This window comes from Aulonocara sp. 'chitande type north' Nkhata Bay, linkage group LG5 (assembly GCF_057382095.1).
Source record: "Aulonocara sp. 'chitande type north' Nkhata Bay isolate Kocher_YH1m ecotype deep benthic linkage group LG5, A_spYH_male_GT1.1, whole genome shotgun sequence".
NCBI lineage: Eukaryota > Metazoa > Chordata > Actinopteri > Cichliformes > Cichlidae > Aulonocara > Aulonocara sp. 'chitande type north' Nkhata Bay.
Genome location: NC_141348.1, coordinates 15,461,959 through 15,483,834, shown reverse-complemented (window position 1 = coordinate 15,483,834; position 21,876 = coordinate 15,461,959). Strand labels below are relative to the sequence as shown.

Here is a 21,876-nt window from a genome sequence, read left to right as displayed (position 1 = left end):
AACCCCATAGAAAATCTGTGGCGGGAGTTGAAAGTCCGTGTTGCTCGGCGACAGCCCCAAAACATCACTGCTCTCGAGAAGATCTGCATGGAGGAATGGGCCAAAATACCAGCTACTGTGTGTGCAAACCTGGTAAAGACCTATAGTAAACGTTTGACCTCTGTTATTGCCAACAAAGGTTATGTTACAAAGTATTGAGTTGTATTTTTGTTATTGACCAAATACTTATTTTCCACCCTGATTTACGAATAAATTCTTTACAAATCCTACCATGTGGATTCTTGGATTTTTTTTTCACATTCTGTCTCTCACAGTTGAAGTGTACCTCTGGTGCAAATTACTGACCTCTGTCATCATTTTAGGTGGAGGAACTTGCACAATCGGTGGCTGACTAAATACTTTTTTGCCCCACTGTATATGACTGTGGAACTTAATAAAAAAAAAGGTCATCGCCTGGTCGCGAGACTGGCTTTAAACCATGATCCCACTGAAGACCTGCAAACAAAACCAACGTACTGCGCGTTTATGGATATTTCCCAAACCGGTTCATGATATATATAGGTTTGAGTTTATGCTGTGCAGGTATTTTTGTTTTGTTTTGTGTTGTTTGTTTTTGAATGAAATATCACATCCCTGTCAAAGTTGGCTGCCAATCCAGTCCTTCTTCTTTTGCTCTGCCTGTAAGGGTTGGGCTGGTAAAGACGTTCCGGACAGTCTAAACGTGGGTGGGGTGTAGGAGGGTCATAAGGCAGGTAGGCCGCTCTTTCATTATACCCATTTTTGTCGAAAGCCGTCCTCCTGACTCCAGGTTCCCGCATACGTACGCGCGCGCGCGCACATCGGGGGTGTGTACAGTGAGCATCAGTGGCGCTGGCTGCTGTTGGACGCACGTACACACCGCCAGGCACTGCGCTCCATCAGACGGACGCTCATGATGAGAGGCTGCTCCAGCAGGTCCAAGCTCTCGCAGAACCAGGACAGAGCGGGTAAGAGGCGTCGATTTCCACGCTCCTCGGATCCGTTCGTTCAGCACTTTGAATTGTTCTCCTTTAACAGACAGACAGCGTAGGACGGCGAGGGGCAGCCCTTAAAGACGTAAACAAGAGTCGATGCCTGTTGGTGTGCTGGCGCTTTCACCTTTACCCTACATAACGGCAGCTGGCGACAGTCTCTGGGTTTTTCTCTTAAATAGTTGGCAGACTTATTTGGAACAGCAGCAGCTTCGCAGCTACTGCCGGGCGGGTGTTTTAGAGCTGCTGCTAGAATAAAATAGATTTTAAAAAAATAACAAAACGACAATGTTAAGATTTGGGCGCGTGCGTGCGACACATCTTCCAGGTTATTGGTGTGTGCCATCATCGGGCTGTGATTGCTGTCATGGTCCTACACTGATTCCTGTGGTGCTGCTGGAGAGGCTGATGGTTTGCGTTTTATGGCTGTTTGTTGTGACTGATCAGATGCCGCTGCGATGTAACCGCAGCCTGTCGCTCGTGTCTGCTTCATCCTCGATCGTAATAAGCTTCGGGCTCCCTCACACTCCCTGTACGGCCAATGCCGACTTTACTACCAAGTGTAATGTTAATGTCCACTACTATGTTAGGAAATGACTTGTCCAGTATGTTACAGGCTACAGGCGGTTAGCTGCAATCAGAGCCTGACAGCTGCTGGGAGGAGGAGGAGGAGCCCGGCTCAGCTCCGTTTCCTGTTCATGTTCTCCAGTGGAGCTTTTTAAGACGACACTGAAAAATGTGCGAGAACCTCCTGCCAAGCAGGAGTGTCAGTGGAGGATTGTCAGTGGCTGATTTCTCATAGGCCGTGTACAACTTTATGCAAATATCCTTCATCTGATGTTCTCTAGCTGACTTTTACGCAGTTTTGCGGTTTCTGTCAAAACTTTTTGCACTGCAGCATGTTTATTTGACAGCTGAAAATATAAAAATAAACCACGAGTTACTGTGCCATTTCTTCGTGGACCTGATGAACCTGACATATATTATAGTCTACTAGCAGACAGGGAATTTGAGCGTGTAGGGCCTATTTAATTAGAAAACCTCCATCAGAGCATATTTAGGTCAAGGGCCCTGTTGCTACCCCATCACGATCGACTCTGTGCTCCAAAATAGTATAACTATAACGAGAGGTGGGTAGGGTAGCCAAAAAAAATTGTACTCAAGTAATAGTAGCAGCACTACCTCAACATAGTTTTACTCAAGTAAAAGTAAAAGTAGCCGTTCAAGAAATTACTCGAGTAACAGTAAAAAAGAATTTAGTTTAAAAGAAATGCTACTTTAGTACTGTGTAACTGATCATAACATCTGATTTAATGTTTAAAAATGAGATAATCAAACAGACACAAATATAAAGTTTAGTGCAAATGTTGGTATTTGAAAGACTGAAAATCAAAAAACAACAACGACTTGACATAAACTGTAGGTTTGTGTCAGTGTCTCATGCATTTTTGATTAAAATGTGTTTATTATTCATGCAGTGAAGTTACACTGAGTAGAGTAGCGAGAAATGTTTCTCAAGTAAGAGTAGCAAAGCTTCATAATAATATTACTCAAGTAAAATTAAAAAGCACAGTGCAGTAAAGCTACTCCTAAAAGAATTTTTTCCCAAAGTACTCAGGTATATTTAAAAGAGTAAATGTAATTAGTGACTACCCACCTCTGATTATAACACATAAGAGTGTAAAGAGCTTTGAAAAACATATTAGGTACACCAGTGCAGTGATGTAAACTTTTTATACAGGTCTGATCAGGTCTGCATACGTTCTGCCTTTGTGAAGCTTTCTGTGTTTAGTTTTTATGTTTAGTGCCTGTGTGGTGTGCTAAGTTCTGTGTCCACTGCAGGGGTTTTGCACTCCCCCAACTGCTTTACTCTGTTCACCTGAGATGAAGAGCACATGACCTAACATATTATTGTGCATATATGACAAAATTGGACTTGCAAAAATGAGTCACCAGTGAGATGTGTTTTCAGGCTAGTGAGTTTGATTCCAGTAGCAAAGTTTAATATACTCATAGAGTGCAGACTTACAGATGAGGACAGATGGAGTGCAATACTGCCATCTCATGGACATTGTCAGGGAGTGGAGTGAAGTGTGTGAGCATGTGGGGAAAAAAGTTGTTTGCCATATAAAATGTGAAAGAAAAGCAGATATTTTTCACTTTACGTTTGATGTAGTGCAAAAACTATGGTTGAGTCAAGTTTCTAAGTAAGCCTCAGATTGGGACAGTGAACATAACAGCAGAACCCTGAAACAGAAATAGACATTATTAATGTTGCCTGTAACTATCTACACACTTTTTTCTGGTCTTTTTGGACAGTTCTGTTTGTGAGTATGAAAGTAGAATAAGTGGACTCTGACTATGACTAATGAGTCGAAACTCAAAGCAGTGCTGTGGTGTATAATCCCACATAATACACAGTGTCATCTTGTTGCTCCACACTTTCAAGAGTCAGGAGGAGTCAGGAGCAGCAACTAGTCATGGCTATCTCTTGGCCATGACCAGGCTAGTTGCTGCTTCAGGACTATTTACTGTTATTTTATTACATTTTACAGACACATACATTTGAATCGGGAAACACCAAACCCCTGTACTCAATTAAAACGAAAACGTCTTTCCTAAAGACACACACAAAGTGTTTTTCCTGCTGACTAGACTTCTGTGAATCAGGTCAAAGGTTAAAGGTGGAAAGAACTATGCTGAAAATGTGGTTGCCAGGTTGGACAGTGATGAGAGGAATGGATAAAAGTGAAAGCACCTATTTGGCTACAAAGGGCTATTGAGGTCCATTTAAAGTAGAACTTTTAGGTTTTCATTAGTGAGTTTATGTAGAAGTTCAAAACCTTAAAAGAAGAAGAAGAAGAAAGAAAGGAAGACAGCATGACTTTTACATACCTGATGTCTAGGAAATGTGTTGTTTATCAGTACTCCGCTGAGTGCATTTGAAATACAAACATGATATGGTTTTATGTGATAACACATATTGTTGAGTCTCCTAATCATCATACATACGTTTTTTCTTATGTTTGTTTTAAGCATTATACATTGGTTTATGACCTTTCAGCTAAAAGTAAGCATTTGTAATTAGTCTTTTCAGCATTAATTGCTTATAAAATGGGTTCTGACCTTCATCTAAATCTCATTTATAAACCCAACTAGAGTAAATAAACAACACGTGATCACTTGACCTTTATGAACGCACTCACCATGTAACCCGGACCTCTGGGGTATGACTTTTCCAAAAGCTACCTTCAAGCATTCCAGTTAAGGATGTAAACCTGGAAATGTGAGTTAGGCTGCTCTCCATTTAAATACAAGCAAACAAAATTTGTGCTGACAAGGTCTGCTCTTCTCAAGAAATACTAGTTGTGTAAAGCATGCTTCTGTTGTGATAGCTTTTACAGGATCTTTGTCAAATTGTTATTAAGCTTTTCTAAAGACCTGGGCATTGATTAGTCCACAATAAGGCAAACTATACAACTAGAGAAAATTCAAGACTGGTGATCCACTCATTTTTTTTTCTTCCGTCTGTCCCGTTTGGTTCTTTTGCATCAGAATTATTGTCTAAAGGCAAAGAAAGATGCCCAGTAGATTTACTTTACCAAATGGACCATCCCGGCCTTGCCGTATTGGTCTATTTGATTCACCTTTGCTTTTATTGTTTATTTTATTTTATTTTCACTTGCTACACACGGGACAGACATGACTGAGGGAAAGAAAAGGGAGAAAGAAAGAGAGGTAGGGAAAGAAAAACAGCGGGGAAGAGGAACGGTGATAAAGGGCAAAAAAAAACCCAACAAAACAAAAAGACAAAAAAAAATACATATATCAATCACCTGGATCACCTGTTGAGAAAGAAAAAAGAGAAAACAAGCAAAAAAAAAAGAGAGCAACATAATAAACAACATCATCGCGATGATCTATGTGAATATAACAGTAAATACTAAGTATTGAATATTATTGTGCAGCACGTAGGATCGATAGCTGGTGATCCACTCTTGAGGAGTGAGTGTCCTGCAAAGTTTACACTGGGGGCATCGCATGTACTCCTGAAATAGGCAACAAAGTATATAGTTTAGAGAAAAGGTAGTATACAGTGTTCAATGGTAACCTTATTGTCCCCAGTGGGAAATTGATTTGCAGTATGTCCACACATGAAACAACACACACACACACACACACACACACTCAAAACAGCCCAGAGAGAACAGCCCAAATGTTATCATCAACAAAGTCCAATGTCCAGTAGTGATGGCAACAATGCTTATGGTTTAGTGTTATTAATCATCACAATAGCAGCAGGTATAAAAGGCACTCTATGTCTCTTGGTTACTAAGGTTACTAAATCTGGTCTTATTGGTCAAAGACAAATTACCATGCCAAGCAATGATACAAAACATTAAAATACATCCAATAAAACTTTTATAAAAAAGGGTCATCATTTCAGAATCTCCTTAAAAAGTACGGTCGTTATTGGACCTTTTTCACTGTAGCATCAAAATGTGACTCAAAGGACAGAACCTTATCAAGAACAACCCCTAATTACTTAAAACTATCCACCAGTTCAGTTGCTGCACCATGTACTACTGTTGGTGCAGGATGGGGGGATGGCTTCCTGAAGTCAATTACCATGTCCTTACTTTTCAAGCTGCTGATCTTTAAGAATGACTGATCACACCAAGAAGCAGACTCATCTACAACAGGTCCAAAAGTCTAAAATCCCACCAACAAGATTAAAATCCAGTTTAAACGGGTTAAGAAGTTTATAAGCTAAGAGATGTGGCTGGATAGTATTAAAATCTGAAGAAAAGTCAATAAATAGGAGCCGAGCATGCGCTTTGGTCTCATCCAGATGGCGATATAGGAAATTTAATAAAATAAACTAACCATAGCATCATACAAGGCCTGTTACTGAAAGTATAATTATCACTTATTAATAAATGTATTAATTAATGAGTATTGGAGAAAGCATGCTATGAAAGAAACCAATGGAAACAAAGTCTAAGTTTTCCCTCCGCTGATGTTACGCACTGCTTTTGGGACATGCTGTGGACAACAAAAATGATGACAAGAAAGCTGAAGTTGTGGAGCAAGGCAGATGCCAAACTTCAGTACCAACTGTGAAGCACAGTGGTGGAAATCGTGTTTTGAAACTCCTTTGCTGTCTCTGTGCCTCTGTGCCTTGCAATTACTGAAAAAACAATGAATTCAAAACTGTATCAAAATGATTTATGGCAGAATGTCAAAGCAGCCCTTCGTTATGTAAAGCTTAGGAGAGGTTGGTTGGTACAACAGTGACCCAATGTCACTGTGAGCACTTTAAGCCAATGAGATGCTGCTGAGGACCATTATAAGAGGACCATTAGAATCAAGACCAGCCAGAAATATTTTTGAGCTTAAAACTGTTATTTAGAGATGGGACAATGCAAATGTCAATGCTGCTATTGGTGCTGGATTGAAACTAGGGCAGTAGGATTTACACTAGTTTCTATCCTCTAGGTTCAGTATGTAGCGCACTGATTTATTTATCTATTTATTTATTTATTTTGTGGAAATGAAAAAATAGACCTCAAATACTGCACTATAAAAGTCCCTGAACCTTTTTGTGTTCACTGTCACATCCATTTTATTTCTCGCCTATAGCACAGTGAAACAACAGAAGTTGACTCAAAGCGTTTTGGAGTTTCAAAATACACGAGAAGCTGAAAGGTGTGTCATTGTGGAGAGTAAACGTCACAGTGATTTAATTGTCATTAAAGCGTGTTCATAATTTGCAAACTGATCGTGATGCATGTCATAAATCATGACACCCTGCTCCCTGTTAAATACGCTGCTTTTATAGGTTAACAATATTGATATCAGCAATACTGGCCCCGTAATTATTTGTTATGGGGTAATCGGTGTAATTATGCAACGATTGTGTTTTGTGGTTGCGCAAAACATATAAAACTTACGTTTAATCACAAAATTGTTTTGCGCCTGTGCTGTGATCATTACGTCCAACTGCCGGTTGTTGGTATCGGCAGATCGGGTCACGTGACAAGTGGCACAGAGAAAGAGAGAAAAGAACGCTCGTGCCGTCTCCATCCCGCCACACCAACGCGGATGAAGCACCGGTCGACTTCAGAGCAGCATCACGGGAAGAAGCCCCGTGTTCCTGCTGCCGCCGCGGCAACCTCCACCTCACCGCAAGACGGAATGGAGGACAAAGCAGCGACAAATCCGCGGGAGCTCACGCAAAACCCCCTGAAGAAGATTTGGATGCCGTATAAAAACGGCCTTCCTGAAAAACACATTTGTCAAAGGAAGGGTGCGTATGACGTGGCGACAACAGTTAGCTTGAATTTATAACGTTTGTGGTCATATGAGTATCAATGGTTGTGCTTCACAGTTTCTCCGGAACCCTTTTTTCTCTTCCGCGTGCGCGTGAGCGCGTGTGTAGAGGCTTCCAGTCCGCCGTGAATAATGAGCGCTGGGTCAGTATGCATTAATATCTGTGTGGCAGTAGCTGCCGTTACCGCGGGGAGTACAGTTCACAGAGGTCAGACGTCTCTCTGCTGCAGCAGCCATCTGGTTCGCACGCTTATGTAAGGACTCACATGATGCTCGCCGCACATGAAGGCTGCTCGTATCGAGGAGAAAGGACTGGTCCGAGGGATGACCCTCTGTGTCGACCGCCGGTTGTAAACATGAATTGTATCCCCGCAGTCATGCGGCTCATTCGCCGTGTGGCTGTGCTGCTGAGTTTTACCAGCGCGCCGCAGCACGGTCAGGGTCTCCTCACTGTGGCCTGACTCGGAGAGGATTATTGGAATGAGCGGAGTTTAAAATAATGAGCATGTGGCCAGTGGTTGGCTGCTCTCTGGCCCAGTCACCTGTGTACGCAGTGGCTCAGTGTGCTGGCTTTCTCCAGATGTCTGTTGCAGTAAAAGTGCTGTTTCACTAGACCCCCGACACATCTTGCAGCAACTGTGACCTCTGTTATACTTCTGTCTATCACTCCACGTTGTCAGGGTGGTGAGACTTTATCAAGATGAACGATATCAGCACCACGCAGGCGCACACATTCTGATAATGCCAATCTAACGTTCAAATTATATCTTTATAAATTGTGTAATATAAAAGATAGCATTTTGGAGCCAGTCTCCTAATCTATCCCCAAACCTGGTTGTTGACAGTCTTGATTGAGTAACTGTGTGTTTTTAAATTTGACTTTCGTATTGTAAGGGATCAGCTGCGGACTGAAGCTTCCTTGATCTCTTTCATTTCAGTATGTATGACCAACTGTCCCACACTCATTGTTACCGTGGGCCTGCCTGCCAGAGGGAAGACCTACATCTCCAAGAAGCTGACCCGCTATCTCAACTGGATCGGAGTGCCCACCAGAGGTACATGTGCCATAGAGTTGAACAGAGTGTGTCAGATTTTAGTAAAATTATGCACAAGAGCAGAAGCACCAGTGAGAGTGTTTTGAGTGCAATTATAATAAATAGCTTTTGCCTCCATTTTTTTTCTCTTTAGAGTTTAATGTTGGACAGTACAGAAGAGAGTTTGTAAAGATCTACAAGTCCTTTGAGTTCTTCCGTCCGGACAACGAGGAGGGGTTAAAGATCAGAAGGTAAGGGTGCTTTTGGCATCATGCTACCTTAACAAGTTATTTAATCACTAATTATGTAACATTTTATGGCCGATTGTCTGTGATTTTCACAGAAAGTGTGCTTCAGCGGCATTGAACGATGTGCGGGAGTACCTCACAGAAGACGGAGGCCAGGTTGCGGTGGGTCATGTGTTAATTATCACACAGGCTGAGATATTTTCTTCAGCTCAGATACGGGGTGCAGTGCTAAAAAAGCTCATATAATGTGTGTGTTACTACAGGTGTTCGATGCAACAAACACTACCCGAGAAAGAAGGGAGACCATCCTGGAGTTTGCGGAGCAGAATGGCTTTAAGGTAACCTGGCGGGCTCAAAGTGAGGGTTCGGGTTTTGCTGGCGGTCACACTGATTCTGTCTTCTGTCTTCCTTCAGGTGTTCTTTGTGGAGTCTGTGTGTGAAGACCCAGATGTCATACAGGAGAACATAGTGGTGAGTGTCTGTGTTTGTTGGCACTGTTTTGACTCGTTAGAAGATGCAGGGCTCACTCCTCTGCTGTTGCTCTACTTTAGCAAGTGAAACTGGATAGCCCGGACTACACCAACTGCAACACAGAAGAAGCAGTGGAAGATTTCATGAAGCGGATTAAGTGCTATGAAAACTCGTACGAGACACTGGATGAGGTACTGGACAGGTGAGGTGGAACCTGGTGATGGTGTGTGTGTCCCCATTGCAAAACTATGGGAGTAACCGGCTTAAAAAATACATTTTCTTATTGTATTTTATCTGTGTTCTCCCCTCAGAGATCTGTCCTACATTAAAATCATGGACGTTGGTCAGCGGCACTTGGTCAATAGAGTGTTAGACCACATCCAGAGCCGGATTGTCTACTACCTCATGAACATCCACATCACACCCCGCTCCATCTACCTGTGCCGCCACGGGGAGAGCGAGCTAAACGTCAAGGGTCGTATCGGAGGAGACTCGGGTCTGACGATTAGAGGGAAGGAGGTACAACGAAACTTTACAATCAAAGAAAAAATGTCTTCTAAACCCTTACCTGTCTTCCTCCTGACTGCATGAGCTATTGTGAAAATAAATAAAGGTTTTGTTTTTCTTTCTCCAGTTTGCTAAGAAGCTGAGCCACTTCATCCAGGAGCAAAACATTAGCGACCTCAAGGTATGGACTAGTCAGATGAAGAGAACCATCCAGACAGCCGAAGCCCTCAATGTGCCCTATGAACAGTGGAAGGTCCTGAATGAGATTGATGCTGTAGGTGGTGCTCTCTTGGCTTCTGCACATCACTGTTGACTACCTCTTTGTGCTTCTGTGTTGAAGTTGAACCCGTATGTGCATTTTAGGGTGTGTGTGAGGAGTTGATGTATGAGGAGATCCAAAGAAACTACCCTCTGGAGTTTGCACTAAGAGACCAGGACAAATATCGCTATCGCTATCCAAAAGGAGAGGTCAGTGGTTATTTTTTAACATGTGGAACATTGCTAATGCAGACAGGATTTTCCTTTGTGGGCATGATCTAATTTTATCTTAATGGCTTCTGGCAGCCTACTCTGTGCTAATGAGCTTCAGCTTCTCAGACAGTATCGGCTTAACACTAGATCACAGTAAACAAAGGCTTCAGCATCAGTGTGTGTGTGTGTGTGTGCCAGATATATGTGATCAGGTGGTTTGAGGTGCCTGCTGGTCCTTTCTCACCTTTAGTTCATTCCATTACCTCTCCATTAATCTGTAACAGGAAGATGGATATGGGCATTAGCTGGTTGCCCAGTCGGGCGGTGACATCATGCTTTCGGAAATGTCGTTAAAGCCTATGTTAGTCTACACAGCCTGTATGGATTTTCCATTTGCTCAGATGTCATCCTGTTCACCTGTGAATTAATTACTCTGCAGGATGTGTCAATGTCAAGTGGAAGTCTTATTTTACACATTCAGTTTTTTATATTGTTTTGGGGATTCGCACGATTGCCTTTTCCGTTGTTTTGTGCCACTCAGTCCTATGAGGACCTGGTGCAGCGGTTGGAGCCCGTCATCATGGAGCTGGAGCGGCAGGAGAACGTGCTGGTCATCTGTCATCAAGCTGTCCTGCGCTGCCTGTTGGCATACTTTCTGGACAAAACAGCAGGTCAGTTTTCAAACTGAAATGTCAAGAAACCTGAGAGGTGTAAGAGAAAAATAATTTTAGGAAACACATTTTAGTGTAAAACACACACAACATTTTTATTGTAGATCACGTAGATCCTGGAGCTATCTGCTCAGTTTCATTTTCACATCTATTGAAGGCAGAGTGATAGATGAATTATTGTGCATGTCCGGTCCCCGGCTGCTTCCGCAGCTTCACATGCCAGACTAACTTTTGTGCACCTCACAGACCTTCTTGGTTGGGTTAGAGTCTTTTTAACTAAGATGCTGGATGAGAGGTTTGTGCGCTGACGTGTTTTGCATAAAGCTCATTTTTCAAGTGAGCAGTTGGAGACGTACGTGGCTGACTGACCTCATTTCTGTTTTTCCTTTATTTCAATAATTCCTCCACTTCAGAATTCTTCACTGTGTCACTGTCTCACACTCACACTGTACTTGAGGGGTATTAAAAACTGCCATATTGTATTTAGCGATTAATGGGTTTTTTTCACCCCTCCAAAATAACGATCCATGATGAGTTTACTAGCAGACGCTGTTATTTTGAAAGTTACCTTGCTGTTAGCCAGATAGTTCACGATATCATTAGCAACCTCTCATGAGTGCAGCCTGTGACAGCAGTCTTTGTTGTGAGGCGGCACAAACTAAACTGCAGGTCCAAGAACATGGAGTTGGAGTCCATCTGCTAGAAAATAATAATAATAATAATAATGGATTGCATTTATATAGCACTTTTCGGGGCCCTCAAAGCGCTTTACAATTCCACTATTCATTCATTCTCACATTCACACACTGGTGGAGGCAAGCTACAGTTGTAGCCACAGCTGTCCTGGGGCAGACTGACAGAAGCGAGGCTGCCATATCGCGCCATCGGCCCCTCTGGCCATCACCAGTAGGTGGTAGGTGAAGTGTCTTGCCCAAGGACACAACGACCGAGGCTGTCCGAGCCGGGGCTCGAACCGGCAACCTTCCGGTTACAGGACGAACTGCCAACTCTTTGAACCACGATGGCCCCAAAGAAAGCAGAGAGAACTCTTGGCTGGAAGCAGTGCTTAAACAACGGAAAAAACACAAACTTTGTCCTAAACCTCTCATGTTTAACTGTTTTCCACTTTTTCTTTGGTCATTTTAGCCTTTTTAGCCAGGGTGAAGGGAGTATCTGCCATCAAACAAGAGGACAGCCGCATGTAGCTATGAATCAGAATCAGAATGGGTTTATTGCCAGATGTTGAGGTTTACAACATTAGGAAATTGCTGCGGTGCTTCAGTGCAGACAATAAGAATTAAAGTGCTATGTAGAAAAAAAGATATGTGCATGAGATATACATGAGATATATACATGAGAATAAGAATTATGAGTGCTACGTAGAAAGATATATACATGAGTGCAGGTGGTGATCAGTGCCAAACATATATACATGAGAATAAGAATTATGAGTGCTACGTAGAAAGATATATACATGAGTGCAGGTGGTGATCAGTGCCAGACATGAAATGATGCAGTGACACAGCGTAGGGTCATGTGTTAGTGGCGGGGACAGTCATGTGGTTATTGTTCATGTGTCCAACAGCAGAGGGGAAGAAACTGTTCTTGTGGCGAGAGGTTCTGGTGCGAATGGACCGAAGCCTCCTGCCTGAGGGGAGCAGGTCAAACAGACTGTGTCCAGGGTGAGAAGGGTCAGCTGAGATCCGGGCTGCACGCCCCAGTGTCCTGGAGGTGTACAGGTCCTGCAGAGATGGGAGTCTGCAGCCAATCACCTTCTCAGCAGAGCGCACAACACGCTGCAGTCTCTGTTTGTCCCTGATAGTGGCTCCAGCGTACCACACGGTGATGGAGGAGGTGAGGATGGACTCGATGATTGCAGTGTAGAATTGCATCATCGTCCGTGTTGGCAGGTTGAATTTCTTCAGCTGCCTCAGGAAGTACATCCTCTGCTGGGCTTTCTTGATGACGGAGGTGATGGTGGGCTCCCACTTCAGGTCCTGGGTGATGGTGGTACCCAGGAAGCGGAATGAGTCCACAGAGGTGATGGGGGTGTCAGTCAGGATGATGGGGGGGAGTGGGGCTGTGTGCTTCCTGAAGTCCACAATAATCTCCACTGTCTTCTGGGCATTCAGCACCAGGTTGTTGTGGCTGCACCAGGACACCAGACGTTCAACCTCCCTCCTGTAGGCAGACTCATCCCCGTCAGAGATGAGCCCAATGACGGTGGTGTCATCTGCGAACTTGATTAGCTTGACAGACTGGTGGGTGGAGGTGCAGCAGTTGGTGTACAGGGAGAAGAGCAGAGGAGAAAGAACACAGCCCTGAGGGGAGCCGGTGCTGATGGTCCGGGAGTCCGAGACATTCTTCCCCAGCCTCACGTGCTGCTTCCTGTCCGTCAGGAAGTCAGTGATCCACCGGCAGATGGGATCAGGCACATTCATCTGGGAAAGCTTGCCTCGGAGATGGTCTGGAAGGATGGTGTTGAAGGCAGAGCTGAAGTCCACAAACAGGATCCTGGCGTAGGTTCCTGGGGAGTCCAGATGCTGCAGGATGAAGTGTAGGGCCATGTTGATGGCGTCGTCTACAGACCTGTTGGCTCTATATGCAAACTGCAGGGGGTCCAGGAGGGGGGCCGTGATGATGATGATTGTTTGCTAGTTCACCTTACATGCATTAATGTAATAACGTGGTTAGCCTACTCAACGTGTCTTTTAGACCCCATTCCTACAAAACTGCTCAAAGAAGTCCTGCCATTAATTAATTCTTCGATCTTAAATATGATCAACCTATCTCTAATAATCGGCTATGTACCACAGGCCTTCAAGCTGGCTGTAGTTAAACCTTTACTCAAAAAGCCATCTCTAGACCCAGCAGTCTTAGCTAATTATAGGCCAATCTCCAACCTTCCTTTCATATCAAAAATCCTTGAAAGAGTAGTTGTCAAACAGCTAACAGATCATCTGCAGAGGAATGGTTTATTTGAAGAGTTTCAGTCAGGTTTCAGAGCTCATCACAGCACAGAAACAGCTTTAGTGAAGGTTACAAATGATCTTCTTATGGCCTCTGACAGTGGACTCATCTCTGTGCTTGTCCTGCTAGACCTCAGTGCAGCATTCGATACTGTCGACCATAATATCCTATTAGAGCGATTAGAACATGCTGTAGGTATTACAGGTACTGCACTGCAGTGGTTTGTATCATATCTATCTAATAGACTCCAATTTGTGCATGTAAATGGAGAGTCCTCTTCACACACTGAGGTTAATTATGGAGTTCCACAGGGTTCAGTGCTAGGACCAATTCTGTTTACATTATACATGCTTCCCTTAGGCAGCATCATTAGAAGACATAGCATACATTTTCACTGTTATGCAGATGACACCCAGCTCTATCTGTCCATGAAGCCAGATAGCACACACCAATTAGTTAGACTGCAGGAATGTCTTAAAGACATAAAGACCTGGATGGCCGCTAACTTTCTGCTTCTTAATTCAGATAAAACTGAGGTTATTGTACTCGGCCCTGAAAATCTTAGAAATATGGTATCTAACCAGATTCTTACTCTGGATGGCATTACCTTGGCCTCCAGTAACGCGGTGAGGAACCTTGGAGTCATTTTTGACCAGGACATGTCCTTCAACGCACATATTAAACAAATATGTAAGACTGCGTTCTTCCATTTGCGCAACATCTCTAAAATTAGAAATATCCTGTCTCAGAGTGACGCTGAAAAACTAGTTCATGCATTTATTACTTCCAGGCTGGACTACTGTAACTCATTATTATCAGGATGTCCAAAAAACTCGCTGAAAAGCCTTCAACTAATCCAAAATGCTGCAGCAAGAGTCCTGACAGGGACTAGAAAGAGAGAGCATATTTCTCCTGTTTTGGCTTCCCTTCATTGGCTTCCTGTTAAATCCAGAATTGAATTCAAAATCCTGCTCCTCACATACAAGGTCTTAAATAATCAGGCCCCATCTTATCTTAATGACCTTGTAGCACCATATCACCCTATTAGAGCACTTCGCTCTCGCTCTGCAGGCCTACTTGTTGTTTCTAGAGTATTTAAAAGTAGAATGGGAGGGAGAGCCTTCAGTTTTCAGGCCCCTCTTCTGTGGAACCAGCTTCCAGTTTGGATTCGGGAGACAGACACTATCTCTACTTTCAAGATTAGGCTTAAAACTTTCCTTTTTGCTAAAGCATATAGTTAGGGCTGGACCAGGTGATCCTGAATCCTCCCTTAGTTATGCTGCAATAGACTTAGGCTGCTGGGGGATTCCCATGATGCATTGAGTTTTTCCTTTCCAGTCACCTTTCTCACTCACTATGTATTAATAGACCTCTCTGCATTGAATCATACCTGTTATTAATCTCTGTCTCTCTTCCACAGCATGTCTTTTATCCTGTCTTCCTTCTCTCACCCCAACCGGTCGCAGCAGATGGCCGCCCCTCCCTGAGCCTGGTTCTGCCGGAGGTTTCTTCCTGTTAAAAGGGAGTTTTTCCTTCCCACTGTCGCCAAAGTGCTTGCTCATAGGGGGTCATATGATTGTTGGGTTTTTCTCTGTATCTATGAAGCGCCTTGAGGCGACTTTTGTTGTGATTTGGCGCTATATAAATAAAATTGAATTGAATTGAATTGAAACGTAAATTAGCTACTCACGCAGAGAAGAACGGCTGCTGCCACCATCATCCGTCATCATTTCTGCTACACTGGCAGGGCTAGGGGCCAGGACTCTCCTCTTCGTGTTTTTGGGGGATGTTGCATAACAGGCAACCCACCCGCAGTAGATGCGCTCGGTGTGAGGTCTCGCAGCAAGCTATCAAATACGGCGCATTTCTGGGCTTTTTAAAAAAACGCTATGCGTCGCCAGGTGTTTCATCGGATTTGAGGTGTTACCTCCTTTGACAGTATCACAGTATCAGCTTAAAGCACTTGTTGCAGGCTGCTGAGTTTGCATATTTTGCTATGAAGTACAGCCAGACTTTTGACCGCTTCGCCTTGGACATTTTTAATCTGTAGCTCTGCTCTAACAGAACGTACGTACCTGGCCCCGCCTACTATCCTCGGAAACGTAAAATGATTGGCTAGAATCTAAAGTGTATCACAGCTCAGGAAAAAAAAGCACCGAAATGTGCGCTGCTTTTCGGTCTGGTTACTACCGTTTATGTCAGAACCGGTGCCATCATGGCACCGGACACCGGTACCCATCCCTATTTGGACCCATTCTTTATTCATCACAAAATACTTGTTTACTACCTGATGAATCATATCTTTTATTAATTCATTTTAAAAAGTGCGCATGTGACTCCTTTAGCATGCACATGCACAAGTACCTGCTCCCACTATGAAAAGAATGTAAATATGTGAAAAGCACTGTGTGTACTTATACGGTGGTGCTCTAATGAACTCATCTTTCCATACAGAGGAGCTTCCATATCTGAAGTGCCCACTACACACGGTGCTGAAGCTGACACCGGTGGCCTACGGTAGGTCCGCTGTCGTGCCAATGTGCAATGTACAAACTGAATATACATCTGCTGCCACATAAACTAATCAAACAAACCTTCTTTCTGCACACTTAGGCTGTAAAGTGGAGTCCATCAGCCTAAACGTGGATGCAGTGAACACGCACAGAGAGAGGCCAGCGGTGGGTGGCATGACACACACACGCACACATTAAACAGACACATACAGCAGAGCCTGCTTTCTCACAGGTAAGGTCGCTCACTGTGGTGCTCCTTTCTGATTTCCATGCTTTCGTAATCGATGCAGAGCTGGCTCGTTTGGCAGATCCTGTGTTGGTTACAGACAGTGTTGGTCAAGTTATGAAAAAAGTAATCAGTAACTAATTACTCATTACTTCCCCAAAAAAGTAATCCCGTTACTTTACTGATTACTTATTCTCAACGGTAATTAATTACTTAGTTACTTTTTAAAAACACGATTTACAACCTGAATAGCTGATAAAGCGATATATCTTTCAGCCCAATTCTACTTTTTCTGCATAATCCATCATACAAAATGTAATCAAATGGAAAAGTCTCTTTATAAAACTTGTTTTATTAGTTTTAATCTTTTAACTTTATGCATCAAGCAAAAATTAAATTATCTGCACCATTCTCTGACTTGAAGAAATTAGTTTAACATTTAAACCTATTTTCTACACATTCCAGCACATAAAATAAAATATTTTTTGTGTTTACACTCACTCTTTCAAATAGATGCAAGTAAAACACAGCAGAAAACAAATAAAATCAAAGACTAGCGGTCCTGTTGCTCTATTTTCACCTGTATAGCAGGAGTGGCATAGGCGGAGGTTTACCCTGGTGCAGGTGTGCCGCAGCGGTCAGTTGAAGAATCCGCGAGTTTCTCTGTGAATTTCCCATTACATCGTACTCGGTGCTTGTTTAGGGGTTTTTTTGTTTGTTTTTTTTGTTTTTTTTTCGCTGTAAAAAGAAGTTTTCTTCCCACGTACCACGGACACTAATGTTTTTGTCACTTTTTATGGAATCAAACTCAAAGTAAATGGTAAATGGTCAGTACTTCCACGCTTTAAACACTGCACGCTCATACTCTCTCCCGCACTCGATATATGATCCATTGTTGATCTGCACACAGCTGTTGCCACGAACGTCATACTCGCTTACGTCATTGTCATGAGACATTCTCGCAAAAAAATCACGGTTTTAGTAACGCAGCGTGCTTGCGGGAAAGTAACGGTAATCTAATTACCGTTTTTGCAATAGTAATCCCTTTACTCGTTACTTGAAAAAAGTAATCAGATTATGCGTTACTGCCCACCTCTGGTTACAGATTAATGAAACACTGACTAACTGCTCTTCACATTCTCCCTCATTTCCTTTAGATAAATAGTCCTCCAAGTGGACCATTTTAACTGTTTTATTATTATTATTTTTTCTAACAGGAGTTGATACTGAACAGCGATGAATTCTGCATAACAAATACTACAACAGTGAATGTTTTATGCTCTGCGTGTGTTTTATGGTTGAGCACTTACATTATTTTATTTTTTAACTTTTGAACTAGATTGGCAAAACCATAAATATGTGCATACAGTGGTTTTCATTTCTTCTTGATGCTGTCACACAAGTGGAAAAACAGATAAATCCTTGAAACCTTAAACGTGATGCATTATTCCAAGTCGTTGACATGGTGTGTGCCCAGTGGATTTCATGTCTCCCTTGTGTTTTGATCCCTCCTCCTTTTTGTCTGTTTTTTTTTTTTATCAAACAGAACGTAGACGTGTCGCGGATGTCAGAGGAAGCTTTGCTAACAGTGCCATCTCACCAGTGAGGCAGTACCCTCCCCTCCCAACACCCCCAACCCTCCCCCCTCCTTTAGTCCTTCATTACCCACACAGAACCCTTCAGATGCACAGTGTACCTTCAGGGAAAAAAAAATCCCTGACTGAGTCTCTTTCCACTCTTCATGTCTTCTGTTCTTCCTTCTCTTGTAATAATAAGATGTGATGATGGTGGTAATCGACTGGAATCCAGTTTGTAATTTTTCATTTATTAATCCTGTCACGGACCTTGTGACAAGCTCATTCTCCTATTTTTGGAGAATGAATAAAAAAGCAAAACAATCAAATGAAGGTGTTTTTGAGCTGATGCTGTACTCCTGACTGTGAAACAGTGACACTCCAGCACCTTCTGAAGTGCAGTCAGTGAATACGTTGTTTATTTGATTCTGTCTGTTGAACTGATTTTTAACCACGTTAACTTTTAACGGTGTGCCATCACTTTATATGTTTGTAGATAGCAGTCAGGAAACTCTTAAGGTTAGCGCTTTGTGACGTAGCCAAGTGGTGCAGTTTCTCTATATTTGCACATAAACTCTTGCACATAAGCTCCTGTTTAATTTGTTAAGATGTCCTAACACTGTCTAATGAAAATGCTGGAAATATGAAATTACACTTTTCTTGTGAAACAATGTGAAGACTCTCACAGTGTTTTTCACGTTACTGATCAGAACTAAGAGGAAGCTATTTCTGTTGACTGTTTTTAAATAAACTACACTTCCATATCATGTATCTTTATCACACTCTTTTTGTGCTTCATTTTAGAAAGCATGGCATGAATCTGCTTCACTGTTTGATATTAATGAATTGTTAAAGACTTAAAATGACTTGGGTGTTTCTTACTGATATCAGAGGGAGATCAAACAAACGCTGGAATTTCCTTCGTATCTTCTTCTGTGTACACATGAAACGTTCAGTGCAGTGCAAACCAGGAGACTGAGATTTCTCCTGGTCATTCATATGCAAAGACTCCACTGGGGTGAATAGCAAACAGCTAAACAAAACGCTCACTGTGCCAGTCACAGATTTCTGTCTGCACTGACTTAACAAGGCTCTCTGATTAAAATTAAACAAAATAAGAGGAAATTTTAAAAAATCACATTTAAAGTAAAGAAAAAGTAGTAACAAGCATTTTAGGTTAGTCTCAGGTGCTGCTGTGAGGTTTAGAGAAACATGTAGTTACCAACTTCCAGACACCAATTACTTGGCAGTCTGCTCACGCCAGTGACTGTCATGGTGATGGGGCTCTCCAGATGGTGCCTTGGGCAAAAGAAATGCAAAAAGTCGTAGATGGAAAACTGATGGAAGAAGTTGCAGCAGCAGCAGACAAAAGCATTAACATCCACTGACAGAGAGAAAAAAAGGCTTTCTTGTTTTTTTTCACCCCAGTAAAAGAAGAGTCCTTGTTTTGGTGACTTGTGATAAAAGTGGGCTTGTGTTGATGTATATTCACTCAGGACACTGACGCTGCTGCATTCCTTCTTCCAGAACGTGAACGTCCAACGTACGGCTGAAGACGCCTTGCAGACCGTCCCTCCTCATCTCTGATACCTCTGCTGGCTGGAACCCGGTGATGCTGAAAGCTGGACCTTTCCCCTTCCTCCTTTTTCTTCCTTTTTTTTCCACCTTTCCAAATGTGCACAACCTCCTCACACTGGTGACCAGCAGGTTAATGTGTCTCCTTCTTCCTCCTCCACCAGCGCCATACACACGCACACATTTCTCTGTTACCCCTTGTTTAAGCATATTTTTTTGAGGAACTTGCGAGTGTCCGGGCCTCAGTGTTCAGCGGGCCCTCGGCATCGCTGTTCCAAATTATTTATGAATCAAAGTATTGTCTTGCACAGCAGGGAGTTAAACGCTTGACTCACACAGCAGATTCCTGTCTGCCTGTTACTGTACTCCGTGTGGTTTCATTGTGTTGATTTTGCGCAGCAGTAGCACTAACACTGAAAGTTACTGTTTTGTGTCTTGAAGTATTAACCCTGTGATATTTTTTTTTTCCGCTCCATGTTTTTGATATGCAACTGTAACGTGCAGTCATTATCGGATGTGAAGCTGTATTCAGTGATAATGTGCACTTTGTAGGCTGCAAACCTACTCGGACAACAGCTTACTATTTTTAAAGTGCTGATTCAGTAATAGATTAAAGGACTGGGTCGTTCATTTTTAATGGTAAACAAGTAGCCATTTCATTTTGTAGGGCTGGCTGGTGTAATAGCTTTCCTTAGCTATGTGGTGTACTGTATCTGCTTGTACAGTGTCAGCTGAAACTGATGTTTTATGTAAATGATGATTCCACACACGACGGGCCTTCAGTGAAATACACTCACATGCTTTCACTCATTTCTGTGGAGAACACATCAGAGCATTAAACATGCAAAACAGAAACAAAGAACACAATATTAGCTTGAAGTTGGTGTTGTGGGTTAAGATTTTAAAAAAAATGTACATCCCAACTACACAATAATAAAGATGTTATTTTTTTAAGCCAACCACTCCAATCTGTCTTCTCACTTGAGATTTTTGTGACTGCATACCTTGTGATGGGTTTCTTTATGAGGGTTTTGTGCAGTACTGTTCGTGTTGTGGTTATTTCTTGATAATGGGATTATTTGTGGGCGGCGCGGTGGTTAGCACTGTTGCCTCACAGCAAGAAGGTCCTAAGGTTGACTCCATCATCTGGACGGGGCCTTTCTGTGTGGCCAACATGCTGTGCAGTGTGTGCTTAAAAATTTTAAGGAAACTGATTTTCAACTGGACTGAAAATCAGTGGCAACAGGTCTCCAGGAGTGAGGGAGCCAAATCAAAAACGTCAAATCGTCAATATGTACGGAGGTGTTTAGGAGAGAGGTCCAACAGTGAGTGCCTACAGCCATCTGTAAAACACTGTGGAGGGGCTGTCATGGTGTAGGGTTGCATTTCAGCCAGTGGTTTTAGAGATCTTGTTAAAATTGATGGGATTTTAAACAGATTAATCAGATTTTGATCAACCAGGAAATACCATCTGAAGATAATCTGATTATCAACATTGAGCAGTGTGGGATCATCTTTGATGTCCTTCAAGAAGCCTGCAGAACTATTTCTGAAGACTCATTTAAAAAATGACAAGAGAGCTTACCTAAAAGACATCAGGCTGTGATTAAGAATAACGGTGATCAAATCAAATGTTGACTTACAAGCTGTTCTGCCTTTAAAAAAGTATTTCTATGTGCGTTTATACCTTCCAATCAATTGCTGCATTTCCTACTTTCTTAGCAAAATATAAATATGGGGTGATTTAACACTTATGCACAGTACTGTACAGTCAAATGCATGAACCATGGTATCACAATGGAAACTTAGGAAGTTGCAAAGCTATCTTGCCATTATTGTAAAGTTAATTTGGCTGCGTCCTCTTCGAGCCAGGACAGAAACACAAATCTCTTCCTCCCTGCGTGTGACGGCAGTATCAGCCTCCACGAGTCACAACTTTTGTGAAGCATGTGTGCGTGTAGTAAGTACAGCTGCTCAAATTAAAGTGGATTTTTTTTTTTTTTTTTAAGAAATACTTAAGGTTATTGTGAAAATGGCGCTTTCTTCACAGCACACTCAAGTCTTGATTTGGATCGAACGATTCGGATTAACTTGTGAATGTGAACAAACACCGTCAGACTCACACCCTGCCTGCACTTCCCCTTCCTGGCGGCTGAAACGGCGCACAGCAGTTACACACGCATAAGGCAAAATGTGGTTAAAGGGCAGGCTCAGAACAACTTCCTCTGAAACAGAGCAAATCCATTTATAGGAACAGCAACAGTGCAGCAAAA

At 42.6% G+C, this 21,876-nt stretch overlaps 1 protein-coding gene across 6 annotated transcripts; it reads left to right on the top strand.

Moving 5' to 3' along the window:
* The first annotated feature begins 828 nt into the window (after positions 1–828).
* pfkfb4a (6-phosphofructo-2-kinase/fructose-2,6-biphosphatase 4a) lies at positions 829–20,571 on the top strand. Of its 6 annotated transcripts, none has more exons than XM_086291593.1 (14): positions 829–986; positions 8,282–8,398; positions 8,532–8,628; positions 8,721–8,787; positions 8,889–8,963; positions 9,040–9,096; positions 9,177–9,298; positions 9,408–9,615; positions 9,731–9,877; positions 9,967–10,071; positions 10,616–10,745; positions 16,170–16,232; positions 16,329–16,393; positions 19,556–20,571. In XM_086291593.1, exons 1-14 carry the CDS (start codon positions 932–934, stop codon positions 19,613–19,615), a joined length of 1,368 nt encoding a protein of 455 aa, XP_086147719.1. In that variant the 5' UTR covers positions 829–931; the 3' UTR covers positions 19,616–20,571. The 6 variants fall into 6 exon arrangements, 4 of the variants coding, with proteins under 4 accessions (XP_086147719.1, XP_086147720.1, XP_086147717.1 ...); XM_086291594.1 differs by lacking the exon at positions 19,556–20,571 and adding an exon at positions 18,001–18,805; XR_015129056.1 differs by lacking the exons at positions 829–986; positions 19,556–20,571 and adding exons at positions 6,911–7,320; positions 18,001–18,021 and having other exon boundaries at positions 15,136–16,232.
* The last annotated feature ends 1,305 nt before the right edge of the window (positions 20,572–21,876 follow it).

What these genes read in the sequence shown, in the direction of transcription:
- pfkfb4a (XM_086291590.1), top strand. Translation starts at nt 7,116, where the DNA reads ATGAAGCACCGGTCGACTTCAGAGCAGCATCACGGGAAGAAGCCCCGT. An exon ending in TCCTGAATGAGATTGATGCT is followed by an intron (nt 9,878 to 9,966) that starts GTAGGTGGTGCT and finishes TGTGCATTTTAG; the next exon opens with GGTGTGTGTGAGGAGTTGAT. An exon ending in CTTTCTGGACAAAACAGCAG is followed by an intron (nt 10,746 to 16,169) that starts GTCAGTTTTCAA and finishes CTTTCCATACAG; the next exon opens with AGGAGCTTCCATATCTGAAG.